This window comes from Tupaia chinensis, unplaced genomic scaffold (assembly GCF_000334495.1).
Source record: "Tupaia chinensis unplaced genomic scaffold, TupChi_1.0 Scaffold147003_1, whole genome shotgun sequence".
In the NCBI taxonomy this organism is placed as follows: Eukaryota; Metazoa; Chordata; class Mammalia; order Scandentia; family Tupaiidae; genus Tupaia; species Tupaia belangeri.
Window position 1 is genome coordinate 1,021,894 of NW_006206856.1, and position 13,663 is coordinate 1,035,556.

At 43.3% G+C, this 13,663-nt stretch overlaps 1 protein-coding gene across 2 annotated transcripts in view; it reads left to right on the plus strand.

Annotated features, from left to right (window-relative positions):
* The first annotated feature begins 3,388 nt into the window (after positions 1 to 3,388).
* Positions 3,389 to 13,663, plus strand: part of NEK4 (NIMA related kinase 4) — a 35,049-nt gene continuing 24,774 nt past the window's right edge. For both annotated transcript variants that reach the window (XM_006169305.2, XM_006169306.2), the window contains exons 1-5: positions 3,389 to 3,567; positions 5,819 to 6,085; positions 8,109 to 8,306; positions 8,784 to 8,891; positions 12,143 to 12,297. In XM_006169305.2, the coding sequence (XP_006169367.1) occupies positions 3,475 to 3,567; positions 5,819 to 6,085; positions 8,109 to 8,306; positions 8,784 to 8,891; positions 12,143 to 12,297 (821 nt within the window). In that variant the 5' untranslated portion in view covers positions 3,389 to 3,474. The remainder of the gene's footprint in view (positions 3,568 to 5,818; positions 6,086 to 8,108; positions 8,307 to 8,783; positions 8,892 to 12,142; positions 12,298 to 13,663) is intronic.

Below are 13,663 nucleotides of genomic sequence, written 5' to 3' on the forward strand. Positions count from 1 at the left end.
TCATTCAACAACGGGCACATGGGCTGCGTCCACCTTTCGGCTGCCCTGACTAGTGTTGCTATGAACATGGGGGGTGCAAACAACTATTTGATCCCTACTTTCCATTCTTTCAGAGATATACCCAGAAGTGAAATTGGAGAAAAATATGGGAATTTATGTTTAATTGTTTGAGGAACCACTGAACTGCTTTTCAAAATGAGCTGTGAGATGCGTATTCCCAAACTGTGAATTTCAGATTCCAACAGGGATACACAAGAGTTCTAATCCCTCCTCATTCTGGGTCTGTAATGTGGAAATTGAACACGCAAATGAGATCATTCTTGTCAGCTGAAATGGAGTCGAGCTGGAAACTCAAACAACTTTTTTTGTCTTGTTTTGTTTAGGTTTTTGCATGATTTTCAAGCTGTCAGGTCTGGAACTTGAACCATGGTCAGCCACATGGGAGTCCAGTGCCTTAACCACCACATCACTTGCTGGCCCCCAAATAACTGTTCCCAGGATGACCTTTCAGGGTCAATTCCATGAAATGGCTTATTATGATTTTAAGACTTTCTCCGCTCAGCAACTGAGGATGCACCTGCCTGCGTGACATTAAGTCCAGGTATACTAAGTAGCTATTGCTTCGGTTGTCGGCCAATTGAAACTGGCTCGCTGCTACAAAGAACCACCAGTGCCAGCAAACTCTCTTTCAAAACACTTTTCATAGCCTTCTCTTTCCTAATCAACCCCCAAGCCTGCCTTCATTCTTGGCGTACCCTGGAGTCCTTCATGATGTCCACGTGTGTCTAGGACCATAACCCTAAGTTTTACCCCCACATAATACCTTTCATATTTTAGGCTAGTGTTCACCATTTATTTACCTTTGACAATATCTTGATAGAGATTTGGGTGTATATTTTGCCAAATGGCACATGTAAGATTTGCACATTTGGCTCAGTGCAAATTTTGTCTCCGTGAGAAAACCAAACAAAAAGAACCACCAATAAATATTGCACTTTAGTTAATGATACTGCTGAAAATAAACAAAGTCAGGCTTTAGTAAAAAAGTGAAAACAGGCTTTATTCAGTAAATACTGACAGTAGGGGGAAAGCTGAGTTTCATTCCAATTTGTGCAGAAGTGACTGGGCATTTGAAAAGAAGAATGAGGGGCTGGCAGGTAGCATGGTGGTTAAGGCAGTTGGACTTGCATGTGGCTTACTACAGTTCGAGTCCTGGACCTGTCAGCTTGCTTTCTCACTTTCCTTCTCTCTTTGTCTCTCTGGTCAACTTCAAATAAATAAATAAATAAAATAAAACAATGACAATGAATAAAACTGAATTAAATAATTCTTTAAAGACAAAGGAAGAGTAAGGGGGTAGGGGATGGTAGCAAGCAGGAGGCTCACTTAGAGTCAAGTAAGTGAAAAATGACAAAGGGTTGTCAGTGGAAATGTCTTTAGTGTGTCTGCCACATGGCAATCGTAGAAGTTAGGATTCTATCCTCCCGTGTAGAGCAGGGAGACAGGGGCCCTACTCTCCCTGATGATAACATTTCAACAAAATGGCTGTCGAGTCCTCAAGAAAGACACTCCTAGGTTGAAGGAGATACATATAAGGGGATTTCAAAAAAGTGTGTGGAGGACCAGCCATTGGCATGGTGGCTAGGCAGCTAGATCCCACGTGGTTGTGCTGTTTGAGTCCTAGACACAGTGGCTTGAAATTGATGCCAGGGAACCAGCAGGTGGTGTGTGGTTGAGAAGCTGGATTCCACATGGCTGACTGTGGTTTGAGTCCTGGACCTGAAGCTTGCTTTCTCACTTTCCCTCTCTCTGTGTGTCTCTCTCTCTGGTGAGCACATGTGCCCTATAACAATTTAAAATAATAAGAATAATAAATAATTTTTTTTAAAAGAAAGAGAAAGAAAAACACTCCAGGTGTGTATGCATACATGCATGCCCCAAATCCCAAAAGGACAGAGAGTTGGAGAAGGGATTGTAGCATGGACTATCCCTAATAAGGGCTGCTTTCTGGCTTTCCTTCTCTTTATAGCAAGCACATATGCCTTCCAGAAAATTTTAAAATCGTGGAAAACTGGAATTATAGTACAAGCTCATTTGGATGTAAAAAAATTGAAATTCATGCATACTTTTTTCAAAATATGCACTTTTTATGAACTGCTTGAAGATTCCTCCATAGTCCTCTTACATATGCAGTCAGCCCTCCCTATTTGTGGGGTCATGTCTGTGAGTTTTGAATCTTTGAATTCAGTCAACCACAATGTTGACAGGTGACACTAATTGTTATGAGGGGAAAGCCCCCCCCCCCAAAGAGACATGCTGAAGATGTTTATGTAGTTTCCTTTTCACTTATTCCGGATGCTGAAATTACTTATAGGCAATAGAGATGAATTCAAGCGTGCAGGAGGAAGCATGTAAGACATATGTAAATGCGATCCCATTTTATGTAAGATACTTGAGCATTTGAAGATTTTGGTAATGGTGGGGGTAGTGGGGTGTCCTGAAACCAATCCCCCAGGATATTGAGGGACGACTATGTATCTCGTAAGGTCAGAGGAATACTTTGTAATGGTAAGCTTCTGTTAGTAAATGCTCTAGGAAATGGAGGTATTAGCTAGAAAAAACTAAATATTTTGGTCGTCCTGAGTTCTCTCAGGTAAGCACTTTAAAGGGGTCCTGGATCCTCCTGGGGGTGGGGCCTTAAGGTGTTAAAAGGCAACTAATTTGGTCAAGTCTCTTAGTGAGGGGTTTAGACAGTCTGCTATATACTGAGAGTTCTTTGTAGTTCTCACCAATCAGGTTAAAACTTTTAGGGGAAAAGGGCACTGACAGCTTCCATTTACTTTCAAGTGTATCAAAAAGAAAATGGATTTCTGGTTGCTTGGATGATCAGACGTGATAAAGCAGCATCCAAGTGTTACTGATGGTCAGGAGTCTGTCACCCCTCATTAGCTGTAAGCTCCAGGAGGGCCAGGACTTGCTCAGCTTGGTATATAGGCGGTCAATAATTAGTTATAGAACGTATAAACACTGGGGCCAGCAGGTGCCGTGGTAGTTAAGGCGCTGGACTCCCACGTGTTTTCCCGTGGTTCGAGTCCGGGCTGGCAGCTTGCTCTTTCTCTCCCTCTTTGTTTCTCTCTAGTCAAAATTGAATAATAATAATAAATACAATTAAATAAATAATTCATTTTTAAAAAATACATGAACGTTATTTGGAAAGCGCTGAGAACAAGGCAGGGTACGCAAGCGGAGCCTTCTGCGACCTCCCCGTGGCCCACATCTCACTGATGGAAATCAAGCGGAAAATAAGCGCTCAGGGACTGGCAGAGTCGCTTTGGCCGCCTGGCGTCTCGACTCTATGGTTGGTCCTCCGGGGCCGTCGAACCCCCCCTCTGCCGCGGCCGCTCGGGCTAGAGCGGGGCCTCCCGCCAGGGCCCGCTGTCGCCGTAATCGCGACTGTGGGCCGGCTCCGGGAACATGCCCCTGGCCGCCTACTGCTACCTGCGTGTCGTGGGCAAGGGCAGCTACGGGGAGGTGACGCTCGTGAAGCACCGGCGGGACGGCAGGCAGGTCGGCGGAACTGGGCCGGCGAGGGGCAGGGGCGGGCCGCGGTGCGCCGAGGGCGCCAGCCTCCGGAGTAGGCCCGCGGTGGCCGGAGGGCTGGTCTCGGATGGCCGCAAGTGAGCGAAATCCCAGCCCCCAAGACGTCGCGCCAGGTGTCCCAGATTCCCTCCGCTCCTCCTTCGTGGTATTCCTTGGTGTACCTGAGCTACCGCTCCCCCACCGCCCACCATTCCTTAAGAGCAGGGTCACGCGTCCCCGGGACCTAACGGCGCCTGGCAAGCATTACTCCTTGAATGAAGGGCTGCAAACGTTTCTACTGCAAACTGCAGGAGCCACTTAAAACTCAACTCGTTTTCCTGTACACCTTTTCTCACGGCCGCATTTCGGTGTGTAGCTCCGCCAGCTAGCCATTTGCGCAAATCCAAGCTGGACACCTGGAAGTCTTTTAACACGCCCAGACATTGATTACATTCATCTGTCACTAAGCCTCCGGGCCTCCTTTCCCTCTCCACCGGTACCTCTGTGGTCCAGGACTCCGTGATCTCCAGGGAACTATGGCCAGGGCCTCCCAGCTGGCTTTACCGCCGACTTTGCTCTTCTCCAGTTCATCGCTCCATCGCAGTCTCAGTGATGGTTCTAGGATTTAAATCTGATGCGCTCAGTGCTGGTTTGCCTAAGCCGCTTTATCCCATCACCCTCAGGATAGTAAACTGGTTCTTCAATATGGTTCATCAATGGTGACCATGTAATGTACAGACTGGGGCAGTTTTGGAATTGAAAGGAGGCAGTAGTTAGCACGAGGATGACTAGACCCTGCCGGGCCAGCTGAGAGAGGTCCCTCCCCTGGTTTTCCTGGCTCCAAGTGTTGGTCACTGTGCTGGGAACACAGGCTCAGATAGAGGTTTTATTCAGTAGACATTGGGAGGTCATGGGATTTCTAAGCTGAGGCTTAGAGATAATTTAGTCCATTCTCTGTCGCTGACTTATACCACAGTTTGGGTAATTTATATAGGATATAGGCTGATTTAGCTCATGGTTTTGGAAGTATGAACTTAAGAGGCCACTTCTGATAAAGGTCTTCTTGTTGGTAGAGACTCTCCACAGAGTCCCAGGGCAGCACATGGCATTATCTGGTGAGAGGGCAAGAGTTTGTGTCTTTGTCATGTGTTTCTGCTCTGGTCATTCATTCCCTCGCCTTATAAACCCACTAGTGTTGAGGCTTTCCCCTGATGACTCTGTCCAATCCTCATCACTTCCCAAAGTTCCGCCTCTTAATCCCGTAGTCACATTCAGTTTCCACTCTCTTAATACCATCACACCACATTTCAGCATGTGAATTTTAGAGGGACCTGTTCGAACTGTAGCAGGAGACTAACTATAATAATAATAGCCCCTCCGATTTGAATAGTAGCATATATTTTACAGAGCACATTTACGTTTGTGTTTGTTGAATTGTATCGTCTTTTAATCAGTTGAGGGCAGGGTACGAGGTATTAGAGGATACTGATTTTTCAAAAGTGGGAATAATTTTGTATGTTGAGGATCATGATTTTTAACGATCTTGGGCCATGGATCCCATTGAGTGTGTAATGTAATGTAGGTGCATAAAATATGTCTTGAATGTGCATCTTCTAATAGAGCATTGAGAGGAGCATGTTCAAGACATATTCTATGCACCTTTGTAAGGTAGAACTTAGAAGTTAAAAACTATCAGAAAAAGATTTTATGATTGATCCAGTGGTGTGTTATCTTGGACTCATTTTTAAACTACTAGTCAAATTGTAAAATGCAGATGGAAAGGATTACTATTATTATTTTTAAATATATTATTTATTTATTTCAATTTTATTTATTCATTCATTTATTTATTTTTTTAATTTGACCAGAGAGAGACAGAGGTGAGAGTGAGAGAGAGAAGAAGTGAGAAAGCAAGCCACCAGGTCTAGGACTTGAATCCTGGTCGGCCATGTGGGAGTGTCCAGCGCCTTAACCACCACGCCACCTGCTGGTCCCAAGAAAGGATTATTTTTTAAAACCTACACTGATATAAGTACAACCTGTAAAAAAGTATCATTAGTAATAGCAAATATTAATATTTTACCCAGTTTTGTGCTTTGTGAAAAACAAAATGAATAGGTTATTTGACAGGTCCTAGAACATTGACTTTGAGGGCTTTCATGAGAGCCCTGATTTACTTCTGAACCTACAAAACTATATGTTTATTTGCACACTGTGAAAATACTTGTTTTCTTTGTAGTATGTCATCAAAAAACTGAACCTCCGAAATGCCTCCAACCGAGAGCGACGAGCTGCTGAACAGGAAGCTCAGCTCTTGTCTCAGCTGAAGCACCCCAACATTGTCACCTACAAGGAGTCATGGGAGGGAGGAGATGGCCTACTCTACATCGTCATGGGCTTCTGTGAAGGAGGTGACCTGTACCGAAAGCTCAAGGAACGGAAAGGGCAGCTTCTGCCTGAGAGTCAGGTGGTAGAGTGGTTTGTACAGATCGCCATGGCGTTGCAGGTACTGTCTGGACTCAACATTCCACTTGCTCCAAGCTGTCGGGAAGGTGGTAAATTTCAGGAAATAATTTTCCCAAATGCTTACATGAAAAAAAAGTGATTTTTTAGAAAACCTATTTATGGGGCCAGCAGGTGGCATAGTGATTAAGGTGTTGGACTCCCACATGGTCAACTGTGGTTTGAGTCCCGGACCCGGCAGCTTGAAACTCCTGCTAGGTGCTTGTTCCTGTGTGCCTAAAATCCCAAGAGGAGAATGGAGGAGAAGAGATTGTAGTATGGCATCCCTCCTGGGGGGTGATTTCTCACTTTATCTTTCTTTGTCCTCAGTGAGTACACATGTCCTGTAGCAAAAATCTCTCTTTAAAAAAAGAAAATAGAAAAAAATGAAGTGGACCCAGTCCTTGCTGTAGCATTGAAATTTTTACAAGCAAGTGATATCTACATTAAAGTAGATGCAGATTTTGTGTCTAATTGCAGGGCAAGCCAATTCTTTATTTAGTATTTATAGCAAAGGCAGTTTCGAGGGCCCTGACTTGGCAAAGAGTAACCATGTTTGTTATTGACTGGTCAGCTGTGTCATGCTGAAAGGTGACTTACTAGGCTAACTGATATCCCTAAACTGTAGGCATTTGGGCTGTTACTCTGAGGAGGTAGAAATGTAAAACAAGTTTGTATTTCAATATATACATACTCAAAAATAAGATTGTTTATGAAATGCCACTTTAAAACTGGGCAGACATGTGTAGATTCAATTGACCTTGATGCTTAAGTTATACGATGTTTTCTCTAAATAAAAATTATCTTTGGGGCCGGCAGGTAGCATGGTGGTTAAAGGCACTGGACTCCCACTTTGCCAACTATGGTTTGAGTCCTGGACCTGGTAGCTTGTTTTCTTGCTATCTCTCTTTCTCTCACTCATTCACTCACTCATTCTGCCCTTCTCTGGTCAAATTAAAAAAAAAAAAGTTAAATAAAATAATAATTTTTTTGCTCTTTTTTAAAAAAATTTTTTAAGAGGTTTTTGCTATAGGGTGCATGTGCTCTCCAGAAAGACAGAGAGAGACAGAAAGCCAGAAATCACCCCCTGGGGGATGGCCACACCAATCCCTTCTCCTCCATTCTCCTCTCGGGATCTTGGGCACACATGCACACGTGCCTGGCGTGAGTTTAAGCTACCAGGCCTGGGACTCAAACTGTGGTTAAGTACATGGGAGTCCAGTGACATAGTCCTTATGCCAATTGCTAGTCCTAATAAAATAATTCTTAAAAAAAAAAAAAGAAAAACTCTTTAAAAAAATGATCTTGTTACATCTGAAAATTTTATTTAGCTATTATAAGATGCTCTCTTTAAATAAAAATGATCTTGCTACATTTGAAAATATTATTTAGCTGAGGATTTCATGGGTCTGAGAGAAGTAGGAATCTGGCTTAATATAAGTTGTCCTACTTTTACCAGGAGTTTGTAAACATTATTTTTTATTTTTTTAAGAGATTTTTGCTATAGGGTGCATGTGCTTGCTAGAGAGAGAGAAAGAGACAGAAAATGAGAAATCACCTCCCAGGGGGGATGATCACAATTCCTTCTCCTCCATTCTCTTCTTGGGATTTTGGGCACACACACACACACACACACACGTGCCTGACTTGAGTTTTTAAGCTGTCGGGTCCAGGACTCAAACCAAGTTGACTACGTGGGAGTCTAGTGATGTAACCATTGCACCATCTGCTGGTCCCCTGTAAACATATTTTTTAAAAGGATCCATGTAATGTCAAAATTGTGTAATTGTCAAGGCACAAGGGAACAGTTTTGGTTTAGGGCAGATTAATGCATGGAACTTAATTTGCTTTGAAAGTCATAAATTAGATCTCTTATTTATAGATTATAAAATAATCATGTTTTATTAGGTAGATAACTAAGGCTTTTTAAGTCACGGCATTGCTGATGGCATATAAAGAGCCAAGAATAAACAAATATATAAGTAGGTTTGTATTTATACATAGTGAAATTTCCTTTCTCTCCTCAGTATTTACATGAGAAACACATCCTTCATCGAGATCTGAAAACTCAGAATGTCTTCCTAACAAGAACAAACATCATCAAAGTGGGTGACCTGGGCATTGCCCGAGTGTTAGAAAACCACTGTGACATGGCCAGCACCCTCATTGGCACACCCTACTACATGAGCCCTGAGTTGTTCTCAAATAAGCCCTACAACTATAAGGTAGATTTGCTTACTGGCTCAACTGTCTCTGGGAGAGTGTTTGTAATTTTAGAATCCATCAGAACAGTTAACTCAGAAAAACGATATGTAAATTGGTTTGAGAAAGATATCTTTTACTTATTTATTTATTTATTAAACATTCTTTTTTTTTTTTGGAGAGGTTTTCGCTATAGGGTGCATGCGCTCGCCAGACAGACAGAGACATAGATACAGAAAGCGAGAAATCACCCCCCAGGGGGATGGTCACACTGCAATCCCTTCTCCTCCATTCTCCTCTTGGGATCTTGGGCACGCATGCACACGCACCCGGCGTGAGTTTTAAGCCACCAGGTCTGGGATGTGAACTGCGGTCGACTACATGGGAGTCCAGCAACATAGCCATTACTCTAACTGCTGGTTCCCTTATTCATTTATTTTTAATAAAGGGTATGAAACTCATGTTCCAACATTTAACCGTTTGCTATTTTTCTTTTCTAGTCTGATGTTTGGGCTCTGGGATGCTGCGTCTATGAAATGGCCACTCTAAAGCATGCCTTCAATGCAAAAGACATGAACTCTTTAGTTTACCGGATTATTGAAGGAAAGGTAAAGAATAATCTAGAACTAATTGAGCAAGATTTATATAATATAACTTTGTAAATAACTACTGACAAAATTATTGATGATTTTGATGAATAATTATTGATATTGAGTAGATTATTAAGAATGGGGGTTCCTGGGGTCAGTGGGTAGCATAGTGGTTAAAGGCACTGGACTCCCATGTGGTCTACTGTGGTTTGAGTCCCAGACTTGGTGGCTTGAAACTCTCACCTGGTGTGTGTGTGTGCATTCCTAAAATCCTGGGAAGAGAACAGAGGAGAAGGGATTTGGGCATAGCCATCTCCCCGGGGGGTGATTTCTTGCCTTCTGTTTATCCTGCAAGTGCATGTGCTTTATAGCAAAAATCTCTAACTAAAAAGACATGGCAGGTCCCTTCTATGAAGTTTTTTTTTTTTAAATCTTACCACAGGGTATTCAAGCTCACTATAGGGAGACAGAGGGAAAGTGAGAAAGCAACCCCCATGGGGAATGGTCATGCCAAAGTCCCCCTCCATCTCTCCCTCCTCTTGGGATCCTTGGGCACACATGTATATGTGCATGTGCCTGGCATGTTTCTCAAGCTTTCAAACTGTGCAGTCAGCCATGTGGGATCCAGTCACCTTCACCACCACACTGACAAGCTGGCCCAGTCATTTCTTAATTGAGGTAAGTGGCTTAATGACACAAAAGAATTGTTTTTTTTTGAAAACTCCCAGGGAACCAGCCGTTGGTAATGGCTATGTTATTGGACTCCCATGTAGTCGACCGTGGTTCGAGTCCTGGACCTGTTGGCTTAAATTCACACCGGGTGTGTATGTGTGCATGCCCAAGATCCCAGGAGGAGAATGGAGGAGAAGAGACTGAGACATGGCCATTCCCCCTGGGGGGTGATTTCTCGCTTTCTGTCTCTCTGGCGAGCACATGAGCCCTATAGCAAAAAAACTCTCAAAAAAACCCCCCAAAACAAAAAAGAATGAACAAATAAATAAATAAAAAGAAAACCTCTCCCATTGGCCATGGGGTATGCAGGCACCCTGTTGGTTTTCTCTCCTAAGCACCCTATGGCTCATGAGCCCTATTCAGAATGGGTGCACTCTGAACTTGTCCCTTTGTCAGTCATAATCACTAGTATCTGGTTAAGGACTGCAGAAAGCATTGTGTATGATACGGACGCCAGAGTGACCAACTTTGTATGTTAGTTCCAGGAAGCAAGTTGCCATTTTGCAGTGTTAGACCTTGCTGCACTGTTAAGTTTTAAAGCTGTAAATCACCTACTGATTTTAATATTATCCCAAGACTTATTTTATTATATGAAAAATATTTAATCACGTTTCAAAAAGTAAAATCTGCCGGGGAACCAGCAGTTAGCGTAATGGCTATGTCGCTGGACTCCCATGTAGTTGACCGTGGTTCACGTCCTGGACCCGGTGGCTTAAAATTCATGCCGGGCGCGTGTGCGTATGTGCCCAAGATCCTGAGAGGAGAATGGAGGAGAAGGAATTGCGGCGTGACCATCCCCCCTGGGGGGTGATTTCTCGCTTTCTTTCTCTATGTCTCTTTCTGTCTGGCGAGTGCACACGCCCTATAGCGAAAAACCTCTCAAAAAAAAAAAAAAAAAAGTAAAATCTGCCCATAATTCCACATCTTAAAGAATTAAGAAAAAAGCAAAATCCACTTCTCTATTTTTATTTTTTAAATTTGCCAGAGGGTGGATGTTTTTGCCAGAGAGAGACAAAGAGAAAGAGGAGAAGGAAAAAGAGAAAGTGAGAATATCCCTCATGGGACACGGTCATGCTGCAGTCCCTTCTTCATTTCTCCCTCCTTTTGGGATTTTGGGCACACGTATACACACGCCTGGTGTGTTTTTCAAGCAGCTTGGTCTGGGACTTGAACCACGTGGTCTACCATGTGGGATCCAGTTCACGTAACCACCAGGCCATGGACTGGCCCCCTCCTCTGTTTCAGTCCCGGAGATTAAGCATCGTTAGCAATCTGGTGCATACCTGTCCTGGCTTTCCCCTCTCTATACAGACATAACTTTGAGTGCATGTACATACATTCATGCACAGATACTTAAACTGAAGTGGAGTCAGTTGGTACACATTGGTGTACAATTTGCTGTTTTGAGTTAATGTATAAGGGACATCTTTTCAGGTTGGTACTTATAAAGTTTATTTTTTATGTACACATGTATGTACATATATTGGATTGTTGCAAAAGTCATGACATGCTTTTTCAATGTTTTTCTATGCAAAAATGCATCATGACTTTTCCAACAACTCAGTATATTTGCGTGTGTATGTATGTGTATGTGTGTGTGTGTTTAGGGTCTTGATACATCCCCCCAGTAGCTGGGACCAAAGTTGTACATCACTATGCCCACTATGCCCAGCTCTTTCAGACAGGGTCTTACAGTGCTGTCCACCTGGCCTCAAGCCTGTGATCCGCCTGCCTCAGCCACCGAAGTAGCTGGGACTGTAGGCACTTTACCATGCCGAGCTTTTCAGGGAATGTCTGGGCCTCCTACATGGCCTCTGCCTGCCAAGCCACAGCATCCAGCATGTAATACCATAATATCACAGCTGGGCCTAAGTCATTCATTTCATTCATTCACTCGTTTTTAGTTTGCTGTAGGACACATACACTTACCAGAGAGAGAAAGAGAGAGGGAAGAAAGGAGGGGAAGAAATGTCTGTGCCCCAGTTCCTTCTTCTCCATTCTCCTCTGAGAATTTTGAGCACGCAGGCACATGTGCCCACCGTGATTTTCAAGCCGCCAGGTCCAAGACTTGAACCACTCAATCAGTCACATAGGACCCAGCCACCTTAACCTCCATGCCATCTACCAGCCCATAAGTCTTATTTCCCATGTGTCTGCTGGTATTCTCTAAGAAGAATGTGCCATAATTTATCCCACAAGCCCCCTGTAGATGGACATTGTGAGTTATTTCCAGTACTTACCACTGCACGAACACTATTGCCTTGACTCCTGGTACATAAATCTTAGGAACTCATGCTCTTATTTCTGGAGGAAAGTGCCTTCAGCGGGACAGCTAGGTTGAAGCTTGTGCTTTGACTATTATAGGTTGTTATGATGACCAAGATACCAGTATTCTTCCTGTTGACTAATAGGCTGGTTATTTTCTGCTTGTGTGGTTCTGACTTTAAATAAATATTGGGAAGCCTTTATTATTGAATAGCTTTTACTTGGTTTCATGAGACCACTACTCACAGTTGCCATATTCTTTTTCCTTGTAGCTGCCACCAATGCCGAGAGATTACAGCCCAGAACTGGCAGACCTGATAAGAACAATGCTGAACAAAAGGCCTGAGGAAAGACCCTCTGTGAGGAGTATCCTGAGGCAGCCTTATATAAAGCGCCAAATCTCCTTGTTTTTGGAAGCCACAAAGGCGTAAGATACTTCCCTTGCAAATAGCTGGGCTGATTAGATGGAGCAGAAGAGGGTAGCTTCTTTAATTTTATACTCAAGCATTTATGGTGAGTCTTTTTTAAACAAGAAGTAAAACTATATGCTCGAGTATGTAGAGGAGGCAAAATTCAGGACCAGCAGTTGGTGTAATGGCTATGTCTCTGGACTCATGTTGACTGCGGTTCGAGTCACGCATCTGGTGGCTTAAATTCATGCTGGGGCGTGTGCGTACGCATCCAAGATTCCAAGAGGAGAATGAAGGAGAAGGGATTGTGGCATGGCCATCTCCCCTGGGTGGTGATTTTTCACTTTCTGTCTCTCTCTGTCTTTCTGGTGAGTGCATGCGCCCTATAGCAAAAACCTCTAGGGTTTTATGCCTGGTCTTGAGAGTGAAACTGACATACGACAAATTAATGGGAGAAAAGCATACAGATGTATTTAATGTAAGTTTTATGTGTCACAGTGCCCTCATGAGGAAACGGAGGCCCCCAAAAGTGGCAAAACCGGAAAGAGACAGAGAGAAAGTGAGAGAGCGTGAGAAAGCAAGCCACCAGGTCTGAGACTCAAATGCAGTTAGTCATGTGGGAGTCCAGCAAATTAAAAAATAATAATAAATAAAATTAAATCTTAATAAATAAGTTATAAAATCTATACGCCTTTATTTTTTACTTGCTGGAGGGCTCACATGATCATGCATGAGACAGAGAAAGAAAGAGGGAAAGCGCCCTCCAGTGGGTGTAGTCACTCCTCCGTCCCTCCTCCATTAGTCTACTTTGCTAGGATTTGGGACGTGCATGCATCCACACCCACGCCCAGAATTCAAACTGCGGCTGGCCTGTGGCATCTGGCTCTCTGAACTGCTAGCCCACAGGGCTGGCCTCCAACATTCTGTTCTTGATCATAAGAATGTTACAGTCCTTCTGGCATAGAGAGGTCATTTTCCGTGTGGTAGATCTGTCTCCTGTTTCAGGAAGAAAAGGGAGCATCAGAGTGCCCTTCTGGCATTCACTTTTTCTAGTGCCCAGGACAATTCTTATGCCAAAGTAGCATATTTTGGGGTGGTATATCCTGCCACTCTTTAAACACATGCTGGAAAAAAGCTTAGCTGCTTGAATTAGATATGTAAAGAGCATTTAGAGAACTACTATAGCATTCCTCAGAGGGTTCCCAAGACATAGACTGTGTTTCTTTTATTTTTATTATTTTTTTAAAAAATTATTTTTTATTTAACTTTATTTATTTATTTAAATTGGACTAGAGAGAGACAGAGTGAGAGAGAGAAAGTGAGAAAGGAAGTTGCCAGGTCTGGGACCCGAACCCATGTCAGCCATATGGGAGTTCAGTGCCC